Below are 22,466 nucleotides of genomic sequence, written 5' to 3'. Positions count from 1 at the left end.
TCCCGGACAGTCCATGATATATAAAAAATGGGGACATGTCCAGGAAAATGAGGATGGATGGCAGCCCTATATTCAGATGACTTTTCAATTTTCAAAAGTTGTCAGTCTAAACTACCCACGAAGGTAAATTATTCCAGTAATTAAGAACTTACTGGCTAAATGGAAACTGTCTACAATAAAGTCTAAATCTCTTTCCTTATAATTTAAATTTAGGGCCTCTAGTTCTGTAATTAGCATTAGTAGAGGCATATGATGCAAGAAAGCAAGCTTATGCGGCATCAGCCAAAAAAAAAAAAAAAAAACCTCCCATTTCACACCTCCATTCATACCAAATGTCTGTCCAGCTGAGCCCTAAAATTTATTTAGGCTATTAGCTTCCACAACAAAAGATGGAAGCCTGTTCCACCAATCAACTACCCGCTGGCTAAAGGCAAATTTCTGCACATCTATTCTACAACTATCTTTCCTCAATTTGAAACTGTGTCCCCTCAGGTTCGTAATCTCAGCAAGAGGAAGAATCCAATCGGCATTAAACTTGCTCAACCCATTCAAGGCCTTATACACCTGAATCAGATCACCTCGCAAGTGCTTACTCTCCAGGCACTGCAATTTGCAGAACTTAAACCTTTCTTGGTAAGAGCACCCCTTTCCTCCCCTCACCAATCTTGTTGCCCTTCTTTGTACTCGATCTAGCAACACTACATTCTTACTAAAATGAGACCAGACCTGTACACAGTACTCTAGGTGTGGCCTGACCATTGCCTTGTATAACGGGATAATCATCTTCCTGTCCCTGCTAGCAAAATTCCTATATATCATTGACAAGACTCCATGACCTGTCCTGGCAGCCCATCTGCACTGCTCAGCGAACTTCATATTTGACTGCACAATTACCCCCAGGTCTTTTTCGCTTTCCACTTCTCTGAGTGTAGCACCACACAGTTGGTACGTTTCTCTTTGGTTATTGCTACCCATATGGAGTACTTTGCATTTGTCCATGTTAAACTTCTGTTGCCACTTAGCCCATTTTCCCAACTTATGTAGATCCAGTTGGCGTAACATACTGTCTTTACTGTCGTTAACAATCCTGCCAACCTTTGTATCATCTGCAAACTTGGACATTAAACCCGATATAACTTCATCTATATCATTGATAAATATACAAAACAACAATGGGCCCAACACCGAACCCTGGGGAACTCCATTAATAACATTTGTCCATGAAGAGCAGTGTCCACTGATTACCACTCTCTGTCGTATCCCACTCAACCATCCCTTTATCCATTGTAGCAACTCACACTTAATGCCATACCTCTCCAATTTGTACAGCACTCTTTCAAGTGCAACAGTATCAAAAGCTTTCCTGAAATCCAAGTATATGATATCAAAATTATTTTTGGAATTCGGTTCCTTTGTGACCACATCATAGTATCCAATCAAATTGGTCAGATAAGATCTCCCTTTAACACACCCATGCTGTGTCTTAACTATTACTGCAGTCTTGTCTAGATGATCCTGCAATGCTTCTTTAACCAGTGATTCCATTATTTGCTAAATCAGTTACTTCTGTCACCTTTTGAACCCCTTTTGTGAATCGGTGATACATTTGCACACCTCCAGTCCAAAGTGGATCTCCTCTGAGTCCAAGGAAGCTCTCTTAATTATGGCTAAGGGTTTGCTTACTTCCTTTGCTGCCTCCTTTAATATAACTGAATAGATCCCGTCCACCCCCAGGTGCCTTCCTTATGTTTAACTTCAACAATTTCTCCTCAACTTTGCTCTCAGTTATTACAAAATCACTTAGCTCCCTGTTAGTTTGATAAACTGCTGGCACTCATCTCATTGAATAACTCCTCATGTGAGAATGTAGATGCAAAATACTCATTCAGTTTATCAGCTTCCAGAGCATGATCATCAATAGTCAACCCATCTATGTTAAGTGGTCCAATCTGATTCATCCCTTTCCTTCTGGAGTTTACATAAGTAAAGAAGTCTTTGCTGTTTTTGTTTGCATCCTTTGTCAAAGAATTCTCATAATCTGCCTTCACCTGTCTAACCTCCTTTGTGACTTGATTACAGACTAGTTTATACCTGCCATAGACTTCTGTGTCACCTGATACTTTATATGCATCCCATACATTTTTCTTCTCTGCCATGAGCCTCATTAATTCATCTGACATCCATTTAGGTCTAAACTTGAACAGTATTTCTTCATTGGAATGAAAAGTCTAGTAGCCTCCAAAATTAAGTCCCTGAAGGCTTCCCATTTAGAATTCAATGTTTGTAACATCACCAATTGATCCCACTGTACAGAATTTAAAAACTGTCTGAGACCTCTGTAGTCACCCTTACGAAAGCAAAAGCCCTTCCCTTTAGCCTTGATGGAAGTTAAATCTTTAAGTAATTTCCACATCAGTACATTGTGATCACTGTCATCCAGTGGTTCTTTTATCTGCAAATTCTTAATGCATGAATAATCACTGCTGATAATCAGATCAAGAGTATTACTCCCTCTGGTTGTCTTATGAACATTTTGCTGTAGAAAACAGTCATCCAATAAATCCACAAAAGTCATGCTAGTGTAAGAGTGACCAACTCACAAGTTCCAGTCAATATCTGGAAAGTTAAATTCTCCCATTATAAGGCATTCTGATTTACTAGCCCAATATTTCTCTGCACAATTGCTCATTATACTCATCAGATTCATTAGACCTATAACACACACATACTCTCATTTTTCCTTTCCCAGTGCTTATGTCACACCAAACAGACTCAACATTGCATTGTCCACTAACATCAATTGGATGCACTTCCTTAGATATTATGTGTTTCTTAACTAACAGCATAACCCATCCTCCCTTCCTGTCCTGTCTATCCTTCCTATAAACATTGTACTCCCCAAATTCTGATTCTGCACTGCTTATATCTGTGTGACACCATGTCTCTGATATCCCAACAGTCTCTGCCTTTGATATCTTGACTAGCACTTCAAGCTCATCAAATTTATTAACTATACTCCTAGCATTGGTGTACATGCAAGTATACATGCACCTGTTCCTACTCTTGGTTACCCTAACACAGCCCATGTATTTACTCATTCCACTATGACTGCCAACAGTCCTAGAAATCTTCATCACCTTGCTTTCCAGGCTGCTGCTCATTCTAATCAAAGCAGTGCAAGAATCACTTATGCTTCTGCCTTGTGGCCACTGTTAACCTTTTAGTCTGTGTATCCCCCCAAACTAGCAGTTTTCTGACCCACCTAACACTGCCTCGATAGCATCAGCAAATATTCTTGCACCCTTTCTATTTAAATGTACCTCATTCCTGTAGAAGCAGTCTCTCCTGTGAACAAGCACAGACCAGGCCGAAAAAAAATTCTACCCTTTGAGCCTTGCACAATCTCTCCAGAACTGAATTGATCGACAAGGCTCTCATCATATACTCCCTCCTATTGTGTCTGGGCAGATTTGCAGACACTTTCACATTCAACCCTAACTCGCAACTTTTTTACAACACTGACCTGTACTTGTTGAGTAAATCTGCATGGTCTCTCACTCTTAATCTCTTACTCTTAATGTCCTTAGTTCCAACATGTACAACAACATCACCTTTTGTGCCCTTAAAAGATGATATCTGCTCTACAAGGTCCTCAACTTTTTCCCCTGGTAGATATACCTTGGTCCTGTTCCACCTATCCTTCTTGCATAGTATATTCCCTGTCTCTCTGACAATAAAGTCACCAATAATAACTAGTTCCTGTGGGACCAGCACATTCTGCCTTGGAGATTGCCTCTGTTTTGCCTGATGCACAGGAGTGAGCTCTGTCATTGAGCTGGGCAGCTGAGAGCTTGATGGACACCTCATATTAATTTTTTCGAGGGCATTTACCCTAAACCTCAGCTCTCATAGAAGCCCATCAGAACACTTAGTTGGCACTTAATTTCTTGACACACTAGACACCTAGCACACACAAAGGCATCCTCCTTGGCTAGATCATGTCCTGTTTTAGAAAGGTCGGCAAACATTTCACATTTCGCCATTTTTTGACTGTGATGCTTTGGAGAATCGCCCACTTCATTTCTACCCCGAGCCACAGCACTCTCGCTAGTCTGTGATCTTTGCTTCGCAGCTGTAGTCTGGGTCATGATTTCTGTCTAAATATAATTTAATTAACAATGAATTTTAATAAGATTAATATTATTTTTGATTAATTGATAATACTATAATAAGCTAACAGATTCCTAATACAGTGCTTCGTATTATGCTATTTAGTTTTACTTTATACTTTACGCCAGGGGTGGCCAACCTTTGGCACATGCGCCAAACATGGCGCTTTGGGAGATTACAAGTGGCGCATTTCATCATAAAATTTCTCAAGTACCCAAAGCCCATATTGCCGATTCTTTGGTTCTATTTCCTTTCATTTCTGGTCCTTCCGCATATGGCTTAAGACACTCATCACCTTCTTTCCACTTACATGCACATAAACGTGTCAATTCCCTCAATTTAGCAAAAGAAATAAATTAAATAGTCTCCAAAAGAATGCATTTCTGAATTCTGACCGTAAGTGATCTATGGCTATGAAAATATATCGAGCACCTAGTTGTCCATTCTTTTGTATGGCAGTTGCCTCCGGTGCTCGACTCTATGCACAAGTGGGAAAATAAATGCAATACGTGACATTTTCAGGGGACTGAGAATGTACAAATAGATCCTTTGTCGGAAGTCTTTCAAGTTAAAAGGAAACAATGAAATTATAAATTTGAGGTATTTTCATCTACGAGAAATTTCCATCAATTGTATTTCCAAATCCCATTTTGCCAACTCAAGAAATAGTAGGGGGAGCTCTCCCCCCTCCGGTCGCGCCTGCTCATCAGTTCGTCGAAATTTTTCAACAGTTTACAATTGATATTCTGTGTGATACAATGTACATACTTGTGATCTGTTTGTTCTTTTTCAACATTTAGACTTCTAGAGTTTTGTACTTTTATGTTTTTTTTTTTTTTTATTCCTTCTATCCACCACAGTGTAAAAGAAAATGAGCAAAAGAAAAGCAGAAAGTGATATTAAACGTGAATTTAATGAACAGTGGGAAAACGAGTTGTTATTTATAGCAAGTTCATCAGGAAAACCGTTTTGCATTGTTTGTGAAAGTACTCTTTCACATAATAAAAGACATGATCTTAATAGACACTATAAATCACAGCTTCAGATTAATATAGAAGGAAAAATGAAGCTCGTTCTTGGGTCTGAGCTACGAAAAGAATATGTGACTAAGAAAAAGGAAGAAATCAGAAGAAGACAAAATATATTTGCTAAAGTAAGTTGTGAAGACTTGGCGATGATAGAAGCGTCCTATGAAATTTTGCTTTAGTATTGGCGAAAAAAAAGAAACCTTTTTCTGATGGAGAAGAAATTGTTAAGCCTTGTCTCCAAATATTTTCACGCCATCTTGGTAATAAAGGTATTGAAAGGAAAGCAGACAAAATTGCTATATCAAGGCAGACAGTTACGAGACATATCGAGGAACTCTCTCAGGATGTATCTCAGCAACTGGAAGATCTTGTCCATTCTTGTACTTTCTTTTCTCTAGCTTTGGATGAATCAACGGACATATGTGGTGTAGCCCAGTTAAGCATTTTTATAAGAGGAATTGATGATAATTTTAATGTCTTTGAAGAACTTGCCAGTCTGGAGTCATTGCATGGTAAAACAAGAGGATCAGACATGTTTGAAAAAGTAAAATCATGCCTAGAAAATCTAAAATTAGATTACAGTAAACTCATCAGTGTGTGTACTGACGGTGCTCTGTCAATGATAGGTAAAGCCAATGGAACTACAACTTTGCTTAAAAATTTTTTAAATCGTCCTGTACTAAAATATCACTGCATTATACACCAAGAGGCACTGTGTGGAAAAACTTTAAATATGCAGCATATTAGTTACCGGTTGTGAAATTTGTGAATAAAATTAGAGCAAGAGTATTAAACAGATGAAAATTCAGAGAATATTGTAAGTTGTTAGATTTGGAATATGGTGAACTTGTCCTTCATTGTGAGGTGTGCTGGCTTTCTGGAGGACAGGTTCTGAGTAGATTTTGGAAATTGAAAAATGCTGTTTATAATTTTTTAGAACAGGAAAATGAACTACCTAATGAAAGAACCTTATTATTAGATAACAACTGGCTATTTGATTTGGCATTTTTAGTTGATGTTACTAGTCATCTCAATGATCTAAATTCGAAACTATAAGGCATGAATAAATTATTTCCTAGTTTAGTAAATAGTATCAATTCATTTAAAATGAAATTAAAAACTGTTCATCTCTCAGTTAGAAAATCAGAATTTAAGTCAATTTCCACACTTGAAAGAGCAGAATGAATGTGCTGTGGATGATAGCAATTGGACCAAATATCTTGAAAAAATCAAGTTATTGCAAGTGTCATTTGAAAGTGTTTTCATGATTTGGCTAAAGAAGAAAACTACATGCTCACATTTATAAACCCATTTTTACTTAGTGAACAAAACATAATTGAGATGCCTAGTAATATACAAATGGAACTTACTGATTTAAAAACAAATTCATTATTAAAAATTAAATTTGATGAGCTTTTTTCAGATCAAAATGCATCTGACATGATTAATTCCTGGCGTTCATTACCCTGTGAACATTTCCCAGAACTAAGAAAATTTGCAAAAAATTATATATGTCATTTCGGAACGACATACAGATGTGAACAAGCATTTTCATCCATGAAATTTTTTTTTGTTCAAAAGCAAAACAAGGTCGCGAATGACTGATTCAAATTTGAAGAATTCTCTGCTGCTCTCAGTAACAAATTTAACACCAAACATTGAAAGACTGGCGAAATCCAAACAGGCTCAAAAGTCTCATTACTGGTAAGTAATGTTTATGCGCTGTAATAGAAATTGCTTTACATACAATAATTAAATCATTTAAAAATGTTAATTATGTTCATAAACATACTTTTATTAAAAAGGTTATTAAGGATATGCCTGGACTACTAGCGAGCAGAGAGAACAGACGACTCCAAGTTCCAACCTGATCTCGCTCTCGGTGCTCCATCTTGCTCAGAGCTCTCTCTCTCATCACATCCAACAACTGTGGTACAGAGCTATCTTCACCAAACAAGACTCTCCGGCAGCTGTAGCACCATCAGCGGCTTCCACGACAGCGGTCGCCCTCTCATCCAAGAGATCATCTCTCACTTTTGTAGATTGGTGCTCCAATAAACATGTGTCTTTTGAACTGGCGTACATTATTTAATTTAGTTGCATGTTTGAGTTATTCTTTTTCCTCCCCTAAGTGAAGCAGATCCTACCCCTATCCCTATTTTCCAACCCCAACCATGAACGTAAGAAGGTAGAAAAGGTGCTTGAGTTGTATGGCGCATCTGAACTCTTATGTGAAAAAATTGGCACATGGTATGTAAAAGGTGGCCACCACTGCCTTACGCTATCAGTTCGAGATATATATACGTTAAGCTATTTCTTATCAACTACAATATGGTGGCTAGTTCAACAATATTGGTGCCAACACTGGAAGTCGTAACTTTCAAAAATCGCTGGTTAAATTCAAAATAAGAAGCTAACGAACTCTACTAAACCTATTTAATATCTCTGTAAAACACAATGTACTATGTTAATTAATGAAGAATATGGTAAAAATTAAAAATACTTATCCCTTTACAGCAGTCAAAAATCCACCGACAGTTCTCTTCCGCGACCCCAGGGCCCTCTCCCATTTATCATTTACAATCATTTATAACAATGAAAATTTCAACTTCATTCACTTTATTATGACATCTCAGAGCTATATTAGCATTAGTTGAGGCATATAATGCAAGAAAGCAAGCTTATACACCATCAGCCAAAAAAAAACCCTTCCCGTTTCACCCATCCGGTCACTCCAAATGTTTGTCTAGTTCAGCCTTAAATTTATTTAAGCTATCAACTTCCACAACAACACATGGATATCTGTTCCAGCAATCAACTACCCGCTAGCTAAAGTCAAACTTTTACACATCTATTCTACAACTGTCTTTCCTCAATTTGAATCTATGCCCTCTCAGGTTCTTAATCTGAACCAGCAGAAGTATCCTACCAGCATTTAGCCTGCTCAAACCATTCTTTATACACCTCAATCAGATTACCTCACAGTTTCCTAGTCTCCAAACGCTGGAATTTGCAGAACTTAAGCCTTTCTTTGTAAGAGCACCCCTTTGTTCGTCTCACCAATCATGTTGCCCTTCTCTGTACTCGTTCTAGCAACTCAACATCCTTCCTAAAATGAAGGCTCCAGACCTTATGCAGTACTGAAGGTGTGTCCTGAACACTGCCTTATACAAAGGGATATAATCACCTCCTTGTCTCTGCTAGCAAAATTCCTATATATCACTGACAAAACTCCATGACCTGCTCGGGCAGCCCATCTGCATTGCTCAGAGAACTTCATATCTGACTGCACAATTACCCCTAGGTCTTTTTCATTCTCCACCTCTCTGAGTGTAGTACCACACAGTTGGTATGTTTCTCTTAGGCTACTGCTACCCATATGGAGTACTTTGCATTTGTCAATGTTAAACTTCAGTTGCCACTTCTCAGCCCATCTGCCTAACTTTTCTAGATCCTGTTGCGGTAGCATACTGACTTTACTGTCATTAACAATTCTGCCAACCTTTGTATCATCTACAAATTTGGACATTAAGATTGATATACCTTCATCGATATCATTAATAAATACACAAAACAACAATGGGCCCAGCACCAAACCCTGGAGGACTCTGTTAATAATATTAGTCTATGAAGAGCAGTGTCCATTTATTACCACTCTCTGCCGTCTCATACTCAACCATCCCTTTATCCATTGCAATAACTTGCCCTTAATGGCATATTGCTCCAAATTGTACAGCAGTCTTCCATGTGCAATAGTATCAAAATCTTTCCTGAAATCCAAGTATATGATATCAAAATTATTTTTTTCATCCAGTTCCTTTGTGACAACATAATAGTATCCAAATTGGTCAGACAAGACTTCCCCTTAACAAACCCATGCTGTGTCTGAGCTATTACTGCTGTCTTGTCTAGGTAATCCTGAATCACCTCTTTAACCATTGAATCCATTATTTTTTTTGCCAGAACACAAGTTAAACTAACAGGTCTATAATTATTTGCGTCACCCTTTGAACTCCCCTTTGTGAATTGGGGATAGATTTGCACATCTCCAGTCCATGGGGCCATCCCCTGACTCTAAGAATGTTCTCATAATTATGGCTAACTGTTTGCTTACTTCCCATGCTGCCTCCTTCATTATAACTGGATAGATTCCATCTGCCTAGGTGCCTTTTTTTATGTTTAGCTTCAACAATTTCTCCTCCACTTTGCTCAGTTATTACAAAATCACTTAGCTCCCTGTTAGCATTTGATAAACTTCTGGCACTCCTCTCATTGAATAACTCCTCATGTCTGAATGTAGAGGCAAAATACTCATTCAATTTATCAGCTACCTGAGCATGATCATCAACAGTCAACCCATCTATGTTAAGTGGTCTAATCTGATTCATCCCTTTTCTTCTAGAGTTTATATAAGTAAAGAACTCCTTGCTGTTTTTCATTGCATCCTGTGCCAAACATTTCTCATAATCTGCCTTCACCTGCCTAACCTCATTTGTGACTTGATTACAGACTAGCTTATATCTGCCATAGGCTTCTGTGTTGCTTGATAATTTATATGCATACCATGCATTTTTCTTCTCTACCATGAGCCTCATTAATTCATCCGACATCCATTTAGGTCTGAACCTGGAACAGTATTTCTTTGTTGGTATGAAAAGATTAGTAGCCTCCAAGATTAAGTCCCTGAAGGTTTCCCATTTAGAATTCACAGTTGATTAAATCATCGGTTGATCCCACAGTATAGAATTTAAGAACTGTCTCAGACCACTGTAATCACCGTTACGAAAACAAAAACCCTTCCCTTTACCCTTGACGTAGTTACATCTTTTAAGTAAATCCCACATCAGTACACTGCAATCACTGTCACCTAATGGTTCCTTTACTGATGTCAATCAGATCCCCTTCTAAGGCACCTGGTTGCCAAGCTCTGTTGCTAATAAAGGTGCCCTTTTGCAGACTTCAATTAAGTGAGCTGCTTTTCTTTGGACTTAGCATTAGCAAGAGCACATGATGCAAGAAAGTAAGCTTATATAGCATCAGCCAAAAAAAAAAAAAAAAACCCTTATTTCACCCATCCCCTCGCTCCAAATGTTTGTCAATTTCTGCCTTGAATCTCTTTAATCTATCAACTTCTACGACAGATGGAAGTTTGTTCCAGCAATCAACCACCCGGTGGTTAAAGGCAAACTTCCACATATCTATCTTACAACCGTCTTTCCTCAATTTGAATTTATGCCTTCTCGGATGATTATTCTGAGCAAGAGGAAGAATCTCATCAGCACTGAGCATGCTCAAACCATTCAAGGTTTTATACACCTGAATCAGATAACTTCGCAGGTGCCTAGTCTCCAGACACTGCAATTTGCAAAACTTAAGCCTTTCTTCGTAAGAGCAACCCTTTGTTCCATTCACTAATCTTGTTGCCCTTCTCTGTACTCGTTCCAACAGCTCTACATCCTTCTTAAAATGAGGCCTCCAGACCTGTATACAGTACTCAAGGTGTGGCCAGACCATTGCCTTATACAAAGGGATAATCACCTCCTTATCCCTGCTAGAAAAATTCCTGTATATATCATTGAAAAGACACCATTAGCTACTCTTGCAGACTATCTGCACCACTCAGAGAACTTCATATCTGCCTGAACAATTACTCCCAGGTCCTTTTCATTCTCTACCACTGTGGTACGACAGAGTTGATATGTTACTCCGGGATTATTGCTTCCCATATGTAGTACTTTATATTAGTCAATGTTAAATTTCATTTGCCACCTCTCAGACCATCTTCTCAACTATTCTAGATCCCGTTGCAGCAGTGTACTGTCATTAGTGTCCTTAACAACCATGCCAACCTTTGTATCGTCTGCAAACTTAGGCATTAAGCCTGATATACCATCATCAATATTATTTATAAATACAAAAAACAACAATGGACCCAACACTGAACCCTGAGGAACTCCACTAATAACATTAGTCCATGAAGAGCAATGACCATTGATTACCACTTTCTGTCTTCTCCCACTCAACCATCCCTTTATCCATAGCAGCAATTTCCCTTCAATGCCACACTGCTCCAATCTGTGCAGCAGTCTTCCATGTGCAACAGTATCAAAGGCCTTTCTAAGATCCAAATATATGATATCAAAGTTATTCTTTGCATCCAGTTCCTTTGTAACTACATCAAAGTATCCAATCAAATTAGTCAGACAAGACTTCCCCTTAACAAACCCATGCTGTGTCCGAGCTTTAACTGAACTCTTAACCAGTGCCTCCATTAATTTCCCTGGAACAGAAGTTAAACAAACAGGTCTGTAATTACCTGTGTCTCCCTTTGATCCTCCATTGTGAATTGGGGTCACATTTGCAGATCTCCAGTCCACGGGTATCTCCCGAGTCCAGGGAAGCTCTCATAATTATGGCTAAGGGTTTGATTACTTCCTTTGCCGCCTCCTTTAATATAACTAGATAGATTCCCTCCACACCAGGTGCCATTCTTATGTTTATCTTCAAGAATTTCTCCTCCACTTTACTCTCAGTTATTACAAGATTATCTACCTTACTGCCAGAGTTGAATACACCTCTGACATTCCCCTCCCTGAATAACTCCTGATGTGTGAATGTAGATGCAAAATATTCATTTAGTTTGTTAGCTATCTGAGCAGGATCATGAACAGTTGAACCAATGATATCAAGTGGACCAATCTGATTCATTCCCTTCCTTCTAGAGTTTACATAAGTAAAGAACTCTGCTGTTTTTCTTTGCATCCTTTGCCAAAGATTTCTCATAATCTGCCTTTGCCAGCCTAACCTGCTTTGTAACTTGGTTACAGATCAACTTGTAACCGACCGGGCTAGCTGGGTGGGTAAAGCGCCTTCCTGGCAACCCAAAGGTCGCGGGTTCGAATCCCGCCTCGGGCTTGGATCAAAGTACTGCAAAAACCTTGGGAGGTGCATTATGGCCACAGAAGCCGATGCGCCAATAACTACCAAAGAAAAAAAAAAAAAAAAAAAAAAAGGATCAACTTGTATCTATCATAGGCTTCTGTGTCACGTGTTAATTTGTATGTATCCCATGCATTTTTCTTCTCTGTCACATGTCTAATTAGTTCATCTGACATCCATTTAAGGCCTAAATCTTGAACAATATTTCTTTGTCAGTATGAAAAGCCTAGTAGCTTCCAAGATTAATTCTTTGAAAGCTTCCCATTTTGAATTTGCTGTTGGTGACATCAGTTGATCCCACCATATAGAATTTAAATACTGTCTCAGACCACTGTATCACCTTTACAAAAGCAAAAACCCTTTTCCTTTACTCTTGATGGTTGTTACCTCTTTGAGTAAATCCCACTTCAGCACACTGTGATCACTGCCACCTAGTGGTTCCTTTATCTGCAGATTCTTGATGCATGAAGAATCGCTACTGATAATCAGATCAAGAGTATTACTCTCTCTAGTTGCCTCCCGAACATGCTGCTGTAGAAAACAATCATCCAATAAATCCGCAAAAGCCTTGCTAGTGTGTGAGTTACGAACTCACAAATTCCAGTCAATCTCTAGGAAATTAAAATCCCCCATTGTAAGACACTCTGATTTACTGGCCCACTATTTCATCACAGATTCATTTGGCCTATAACACACACACACCTACCCTCATTTTTCCTTTCCCAGTGCTTATGTCACACCAAACAGACTCAATATTGCATTGTCCACCAACATCCATTGGATGCACTTCCTTAGATTTTATGTGTTTCTTAACTAACAGCATAACCCCTGTCTGTCCTGTCTATTCTTTCTGTACACATTGTACTCCCCAAATTCTGCATGTGTGACATTATGTCTCTGATGTCAACAATATCTGCCTTTGATGCCTTGAATAGCACTTCAAGCTTGTCGAATTTATTAACAATACTTCTAGCATTGGTGTACATGCAAGTGTGCATGCACCTGTTTCTACTCTTAGTTACCCTAACACGGCCCATGTTTTTTTTTTTTTTTTTGATTTGGTAGTTGTTGGCGCATCGGCTTCTGTGGCCATATTGCACTTCCCAAGGTTTTTGCAGTACTTTGATCCAAGCCCGAGGCGGGAATCGAACCCGCAACCTTTGGGTTGCCGGGCAGGTACTTCACCCATTCGGCTAGCCAGGTCGGCCGCGGCCCATGTATTTACTTGTTCCACTATGACTCCCAACAGTCCTGGAAATCCCCATTGCCTTGATTTCCAGGCTGCTGCTCAATTGCATTTCAATAATAGTAGTACAAGAATCACTTTTACCTCTGCCAGCGGCTACTATTAATCTATTAGTTCATGTATACCCCCAAGCTAACAGATTTCCAACCCATCTAACTCTGCCTCGATAGCAACAGCATATATTCTTGCATCCTTTCTATTTAAGTGTATCCCATCCTTGTAGAAGCAGTCTCTCCTGTTAACAAGCACAGACCAGGCTGAGAAAAATTCTATCCCTTGAGCCTTGCACAATCTCTCCAGGGCCGAATTGATCGACAAGGCTCTCATCATATACTCCCTCCTATCGTGTCTGGGCAGAATTGCAGACACTTTCAAATTCAACCCTAACTCATGGCTTTTTTTCAGCATTGATTTGTACTTAGCATTAGCATTAGTAGAGGCATTTGATGCAAGAAAGCAAGCTTATGCAGCATCAGCCAAAATTACTTGTTAAGTAATTCTGCCGGTCTCCTATTCTTAATATCATTAGTGCCAACGTGTACAACAATATCACCCTTTGTGCCCTTAAAAGATGATATCTGCTCCACAACGTTATCAACCTTTGTCCCTGGCAGACATACCCTGCTCCTGTTCCATCTATCCTTTTTGCACAATATGTTCCCCATTTCTCCTGACAATAGAGTCACCTACAACAACTAGTTCCTTTGGGACCAGCACATTCTGCCTTGGAGTTTGCCACTGTGTTGACTGATGTTCAAGTGTAAACTCTGGCATTGATGTGGGCAGTTGAGAGCTTGATGGGCCCCTCAATTTGAATCCTTCGAGGGCATCCACCCTGTCCTTCAAGCTCTCATATAAGCCCATAACAATGCTGAGTTGGCGCCTGATTTCCTAGCTCTCTTTACATCGCGCACACACAAAGACATTCCCCTTGGCAATATAATGTCCCATTCCCGATTGTTCCACAAACAACAAAGAAACAGTGCATTTCAATAGACTCAGAGGACAACTGCCCCCCTCAGTTCTCCCTTGAACCACAGCACTTCAATTAGTTTGAGCCTTTTGCTTTGCTGCTCTGGTCTGAGTCATGATTTCTATTCAAGTTCAATAAAATTCCAATAAAAAATATAACCCTAAACTTATATCCCAATGCAGTTATAACATTATATATATGTGTATTTCGGTATCGAATGTTATCTCCGAGTTACGTTATATGACTTTCTTATCCCCTGTCAACTTATATGTATTAATTTATGATGTTATGTTTCTAAAAACTAGGTCGGTATATTTATTTAGTTAAAGTACAATTCAAATGACAATGAAATTTAATATGATTAATAAATTTTACTCATTAATTGATACTACTATACTCGCTATCTAGTTTTCCGTTAGACCTTACGCTATCTAGTTCGGTGCACACGTATCGTATAACAATGGCGGCAAGTTACAAACGGTTAATCTATGGACACGAGGTATTATTTACTTTCCAAATCGCACTATCTAAATTCAAAATAAACCATGGAGCTTGACTAGATCTATAAGCTAATTATAGAAAATAATTTAATCTAACAATTAAGTCAATAAAGTGGCTAAGTATAATTAAAAACTTCGCGTTTGCAGGAGCTGCAAAACCTGTTCAACACGTGGATTTGATAACCTTACTGATACTAAGTAATAACCTACAAAATCTCTATCTAAATTCAAATTAAACTAAAGTATTGTTACTAGGAATATAAAGCAATTCTAAAAAATAAATTAATATGCCAATTTAAGTCAATAAAAAAACAAAACTTCTCTATTCGCTGGAGCCCGTAAAAACTTCGCCTGTTCACGTGTACTCTCACACCCACTCCCTTTTCAAGAAGCACTTTTTCTTTTCTTTTCTTTTTTTAGGTGCATGTCTTCATACTTAGACACAGTATTCCTGTGGTCTTACAATTGCCTATAAGATGTGATGATCTCTCTATCTCTACAAAAATATGTTCAACAAATCACTGATAGGATACCATGGGCCTTCCATGCCACTTGTCTACATTGTTTGGAAAACTACATGTCCAAATTAATCATAACTCCCAGATCTGTTTCTTCCTCTATTGTTTTTAATTCAATTTACACTAAGTGTATAAGCTATTTTCAGGTTACTATTTCCCATGCGTACGACTGCATTTTGCTGCATTAAAAAATGGTTTTCTATCAACCGTTGATACCTAATCAAGTGCTCCAGGAGTGCTGATCATTAACCCTCTTCCAATCTTCATATTATTTACAAACTCTGATTTCATGTCCTCTATATCATTTATGAAAAGTAGGAACAATTGTAGTCCCAGAACTGATCCTTGAGAGACCACACTTTTAATGTTGGGCACCTCCGTAGCCAGGTGGGCAGGAGCAGCAGTGCATAGCACACGCTTCTTGATTAGACTGGGGTTCGAGCCCATGACCAGCAAATACGGAGGATGCACAAAGGTCAGGGAATGACCACCGCATATCCCAGGAGAAATATTGCTTTAGTTGCTAATGCTCCTAAAAAGCAAATAACAACAACTTCTAATGTTAGACAAATCTGAAGAGTAACCATTAACTTCTGGGTAGGAGACAGAGTACCCTTTGTATACACTCTGAAATCCATCTCAGAATCTTACCCATAATCCCAACACGTTTCAGCTTTTATATATATACAGGCGGGCCTCGATTAACAAGATTAATTTGTCCTGCGAGTGCATCGCGCAAAACGGAAATGCGTTAATTGAATATCATAACCAATAGGAAAAATTATAACTGGTCCTTGACCTTCTGGAATGTCCATAAAGAATTTTAAAAATACCTTTTAAATAACTTTTTAATTGTATATAATGTAAAAGATAATATTTAAAATAACTAAATGCACAAGGCATAATACATTAAGAGTTTAATATCTATACAATATCGGTGTGTAGATACACCATAGACAACTCTTAAGAAACTACAAAGTAGATGCTGTAGGCATCATTTGCTTTTTTCTCATATTGTGCTCTGAATTCACAACGAGTTGCCATGATATTGCACTACCTCGAATAAGTAACGCTTCACGAATAGAGAAGACTATTGTTACTTATTCTCAGTGAGTACCACCACCCAGACACGTTTCAAGACTATTTGTATATGTGTGGGATAATAGCTCTACTATCCACTTGTCCCTATTAGACTTAGAAAGCAAAAAAGGTAGAGGGAAAGTAATAGTAGGAGGTGGAAGAGGAAAAAGAAACATGTAGAAGAATGAAAGGGACTAACTCCTTCAACTCACACCACTCAAAAACTCAAACTCCTCGAATAGGTAACGCTTCCCCAGTAGAGAAGACTGCTGTTACCCATTCTCGGAAACTCCGTGAACACCAGGCTCCCCAGACATGTTTCAAGGCTATTGGCCTATCATCAGTGGGTGGGCAGGTACCCTAGTATTGCAGACATGCCGACCCAGTTGTGAAGATAATCACACAATATGAGAGATGCCAAAAGGTGTATATGACAATATTTAAAATAACTAAATGCACAAGGCCTAATACATTAAGAGTTTAATATCTATATAATATCGATGTGTAGATACACCATAGACAACTCTTAAGAAACTACAAAGTAGTTGTTGTAGGCATCAGTCTTCTCTATTAGTGAATAGAAGACAATAGTCTTCTCTATTAGTGAAGTGTTACTTATTCGAGGTAGTGCAATATCATGGCAACTCGTCGTGAAGGCAGAGCACAATATGAGAAAGAGCAAATGATGCCTACAACAACTACTTTGTAGTTTCTTAAGAGTTGTCTATGGTGTATCTACACACTGATATTATATAGATATTAAACTCTTAATGTATTATGCCTTGTGCATTTAGTTATTTTAAATATTGTCATATACACCTTTTGGCATCTCTCATATTGTGTGAATATCTTCACAACTGGGTCGTCATGTCTGCAATACCAGGGTACCTGCCCACCCACTGATGATAGCCTTGAAACATGTCTGGGTGGTGGTACTCATTGAGAATAAGTAACAATAGTCTTCTCTATTAGTGAAGCGTTAGTTATTCGAGGTAGTGCAATATCATGGCAACTTGTCGTGAAGGCAGAGCACAATATGAGAAAGAGCAAATGATGCCTACAACAACTACTTTGTAGTTTCTTAAGAGTTGTCTATGGTGTATCTACACACCAATATTATGTAAAAGATAATGAAAATAATTATGGAATTAAAATGTTTATTGCATAAAACAGCGGTTCTTAAACTGTGCGCCACGAAATATTTTAAATTTTCGAGGGAAACACAGCGATACTCGACATCTGTCGGACACCATGCAAACTACTAACTCAAGGTAGTTCACAGTTTCAACATTTCTTATTAAGTTGTTTGGACCAAACTACTAAACAAAACTGTTAGGTATTTCTTTTGGTCTGGATGCGCCTTGAAAAAATTACTGAGACATTAAAGGCGCCGTGAACCGAGAAACTTTGGGAACCTCTGACATAAAATACACAATGAAGAAATTGCTGTTGCGGAAATATTTGAACAGTGTTGACTTTCTCTTTTCATCAATCAATTTCCAATAGCTGACAACAATCTTCTCTGGGCCCTGGCGAAATAAATATCGCAGAGAACATCAAAACTTTTGTTTGTGGTTCTATGCGGTACGAAAGATTTCATCTAATTCTTTTACCATTATCTCCTTCGCGGTAACATTTTCATCTGGCTCATTTAAAAATTTGAATTTTTAAATGCAAGTCTGCATTGACTTTATTAGCAGGAGACAAACACATCTTCTTCTGATGGTTGATGGAACACACCGAGGCGGGCAGCAGGCAAACGTTTGTTTATTGACCGTACGACTCGCAGTAAGCTTAACGCGCGATTCAAATCTTTTTCAACTATCGCATAAAAAAAAAAAAGATCGCGTTAACTGGAAATTTGCATCGTGTAAAGTGAAAAGTGGTATCATTTTTCAAATAGCGTTAACTGAATATCGCGTTAATCGAACTCTCGTTATGCGAGGCCTAGCTGTATATATAAAAGAAGACCGTTTATATATATATAAAGAAGACCGTTATTATATAAATTTATCAGTTGTCTGACATTACTATTCTCTATCATATCCTGCTAACACATTTTAATAATACAGTGAAACCTACCTTAAATGACATGTCTTGTTGTGGACACTAAGGCTTGAGACTGGCCAGAAGGATGAGAAATTACATGTTAGTTGATCTCTCCAAAATGGATGGGAACACTTTAATAGGTATACTTTTGGTATTTTCAACCTCCCTAGACAGAATGCTTTCAAGAGTATTTGGCACATGTGTATTTTTGTTGATATATACACAGAATTTACAATGAAGGCACCTGAAGATCAAGCTCATTACAGTAATACTAATTAGACTTGTGATAATCATGGATTACTCATGGAGCAGATGGTATGATATGTTATTAATATGCTCACCAATGCTGTTAAGGAATATTTACTAATTTATTTGTGTTGTCTGACAGCATACAGGATTTAATTTGTGGTATGTACCAGGTGGTTATAAAATAAGTTTCCCCATTCAGGAGACCCTAGTGGCAAAAGGGTTAGAGTCAGCACTGTAAAAATCAGTGGATATGTCATTTAGGGCATGGGGAAGCAATTTGTAGAAGGAAAACAATTAGTTCAATTTTCTGCCACCAGGGGGAAAACGGCGATGCACATATCTACCATCAATAACAATTATCGCTCTTACAAATGAGAAACGGGCTATTTTAGTAAACTTCTATCAGAATAATAGGTAACGCTAATGTAGCATTATGTGAATATCGGAAACTTAAACGTTTGCATAAAGGACCTTTGATGTCAGTGGAGCTTAGAAAACTAATAAAGAAATTTGAAGCGACTGTGGAGTTAGGTGTAATTCCAGACAGGGGATGACCACATATCAGAACAGTGGATGAAGTGGCGGTTGCAATGGCCTCCGGGTCAGAATGCAAAACACTGCCAGTCAGTAGTGTCAGGGTGTGTCAAGAGACTTGAACCTTCCTTGGTCTATTGTACATAAAGTGCTTCAAATAATTTTACACTAGTTCCCATACAAGATTCATGTAGTGCAAGAACTGAAGTCTTGTGATCGGAACAACAAATAGACTTTGCTCTACGATTTCAGGCTCATATGCAACTTGACGACACATGGGCTCGAATGATCTTGTGGTCCGATGAGGCACATTTCACTCTTCAATTCACAGCAAAGTTTATAATCGAACCATTTTTCTTTGAAGAGTCTACACCTCATGCCCCCCCTGTAAGGTGTATGGTAAACTTGTGCACACGGTACTGCACTCTTCTAACAGATCAAGAAAGGCAATGCTTGGAGACCGTAGTGTTCATGCAAGATTGTGCCCCTCCCCACATTGGTCGACAAGTGAAGGAACTGCTCCGTTCAACGTTCGGAAATGATCGCATCATTTCTAGCGACTTGCTGCAGTTCTGGCCAGCCCGATCACCAGATCTCAATTCCTGTGATTTCTGGCTATGGGGATATCTGAAAGACAGAGTTTACCATGGCGGCATACAGATGCTTGTTGATTTGAAAACAAGCATTAATGATCAATAAAAAAAAAAATTGAGTAACAGTTGCAGTGAATTTCATTTTTTTGAATTACTGAAACTGGTTACACTGGCCTCTGCAAAAATGGACCCCTCCCTACAGTGGACACTGTCTTCTGACCCAATGGTGGCTTTAGAGAGATTTCACTGTATTTAGCAACATACATATGTAAAAAGATATTATCCAATCAATTAAATCAGCAAAATGGGAATACAGAAACATGTACTTACCATACAGTATGTGACATCAAAATAAATGAAAATGAGCTTTAATGTATTAAGGAAATAAGAGGGTTAAAAGAATGTATTCTCCATTTTTTCACATTCCAAAGCTTTTTTAATACATTGCTAAATTGCATAAATTAAAGAATTCAGAAGTAAATAAATGATATAAGACTATAATAGAGCTAAAACTAATTTCGTGGAGTATTTATAGTCACAGCTAGAAATGATATGGCAGTTGGACAATCAAAAATAAAATGTGAAATGAAGACAAATTGTGAAATTTTATGCATTCAAAATATGTATTTGGAAAATTAAATGCACTAGGCATAATCCTTACGGGTTTTGATAATTAACTTTATAATATCGGTGTAAATACACCATAGTTAACCCATAGATTTGAGCTACGATTGTAGCGTAGAAGGCATCGTTTTAATTGTATCTCATAATGTGGTTGCCTTCACAACAAGATAGCTACTATTGAATTACTTCAAATAAATAACGCTTCTCTAGTAGAGAAGGCTACTGTTATTTATTTTCAGCGTACCACCACCCAGACGATCGTTTCGAAGCTTTTTGGCTTCGTCATCAGTGGGCGGGTAGGTAATACAATAAGCCATCTCAGTTGCGAAGTTATATCCACATTATGAGAGATGCCAGAAGGGTGTGGTGGTAATGTATTTGGAAAATTAAATGCACTAGGCATAATCCTTATGGGTTTTGATAATTAACTATATAATATCGGTGTAAATACACCATAGTTAACCCATAGATTTGAGCTACGATTGTAGCGTAGATGAGTTAACTATGGTGTATTTACACCGATATTATATAGTTAATTATCAAAACCCATAAGGATTATGCCTAGTGCATTTAATTTTCCAAATACATTACCACCACACCCTTCTGGCATCTCTCATAATGTGGATATAACTTCGCAACTGAGATGGCTTATTGTATTACCTACCCGCCCACTGATGACGAAGCCAAAAAGCTTCGAAACGATCGTCTGGGTGGTGGTGGTGGTACGCTGAAAATAAATAACAGTAGCCTTCTCTACTAGAGAAGCGTTATTTATTTAAAGTAATTCAATAGTAGCTATCTTGTTGTGAAGGCAACCACATTATGAGATACAATTAAAACGATGCCTTCTACGCTACAATCGTAGCTCAAATCTATGGGTTAACTATGGTGTATTTACACCGATATTATATAGTTAATTCAAAATATGATAAAATCGCATTGACACACGAGTTAAAAAAAAAAAAAAAAAAAAATGGAAGCCAATTATGCCAAAAATGACACATTTGATAACTGCAAAAAAATGTGGAATCTGAAAATTTCAAAAGCCAAATGATTAAAGAAACAATTAGCACCTATATTCCATGCATTCTTTGGTATCAAATGAAGGTAAAAAATTTTATGAATGAATTCCTCGTTATTCATCTAAATGTGATAATGATTTTTAACCTTTTCAGGAGCTAATTTTCTGAACAAATTTGGGCACAAATCTGAGTTTTCCATTAACAGCCATCTCCACAGAGCCAGCTGTTAATGTGGAATTTTGAAATGTACAATGAAAACTTTGTACTTTTTTTTTTTTCCTGTTAATTTGTTTTTATATGTTGACTTGGATGCTCACAAAAGAGTGAAATTATTATCAAAAAACAATCAGAAACTTATAAAATAAGACAAACAATTGAGTAAAAATGTAAAAAAAAAATTCACTTCTTTTTTTATATAATACAATCTTTAACATCTATTTATGCATCACTTGATTCAATTTCTTCTGGAGCTGAATTCCAAGGTATTTTGCCTTACAAAATAAAATTTATTGCAAATTTTATAAACAAGAAGCATTAATTATTAAATATTCATTAAATTTTTTCCTTCAAATATTAACAGCAGAAAATCAGGATCATTTCATCCAGGTTTCAATCCTTGGTAATGGCATGATCAATTGACAAGGTTGCCAACCCATCCAACCGATTTTGTGTCATTGTGAAACAGAGGTAGGGTTTGAAAAGTTTCTGCAGCACTGGTCACTAATACTGGCAATGTCACAATAATTCTCAGTAACAGATAGCATTATTAGCAAAAAGATTTGTTAATGACGCCATCAAACTGTTTGAGAACATGGACTGAGAGATTTTGAGAGAAACATTACTTTCAACAAAATGGTTTCACAAATATTTTAATTCTTCACATAAACTGATGATGGAGATGACTCTCTAACCATCAACTATTCAAAGAATTTCAAAATCCA

The 22,466-nt window shown here is 37.8% G+C and overlaps 1 protein-coding gene across 1 annotated transcript in view; it reads right to left on the bottom strand.

Annotated features, from left to right (window-relative positions):
• Positions 1–22,466, bottom strand: part of LOC150087355 (uncharacterized) — a 224,242-nt gene that overhangs the window by 80,925 nt on the left and 120,851 nt on the right. Inside the window, exon 6 of the mRNA XM_090372018.1 lies at positions 20,210–20,245. Coding sequence (XP_090228144.1) covers positions 20,210–20,245 — 36 coding nt within the window. The remainder of the gene's footprint in view (positions 1–20,209; positions 20,246–22,466) is intronic.

Source organism: Mastigoproctus giganteus, chromosome 4 (assembly GCF_048544385.1).
Source record: "Mastigoproctus giganteus isolate SK-2022 chromosome 4, ASM4854438v1, whole genome shotgun sequence".
Taxonomy (NCBI): domain Eukaryota; kingdom Metazoa; phylum Arthropoda; class Arachnida; order Uropygi; family Thelyphonidae; genus Mastigoproctus; species Mastigoproctus giganteus.
Note: the sequence above shows the minus strand (reverse complement) of the source record. Positions and strands in the feature narration are given on the sequence as shown.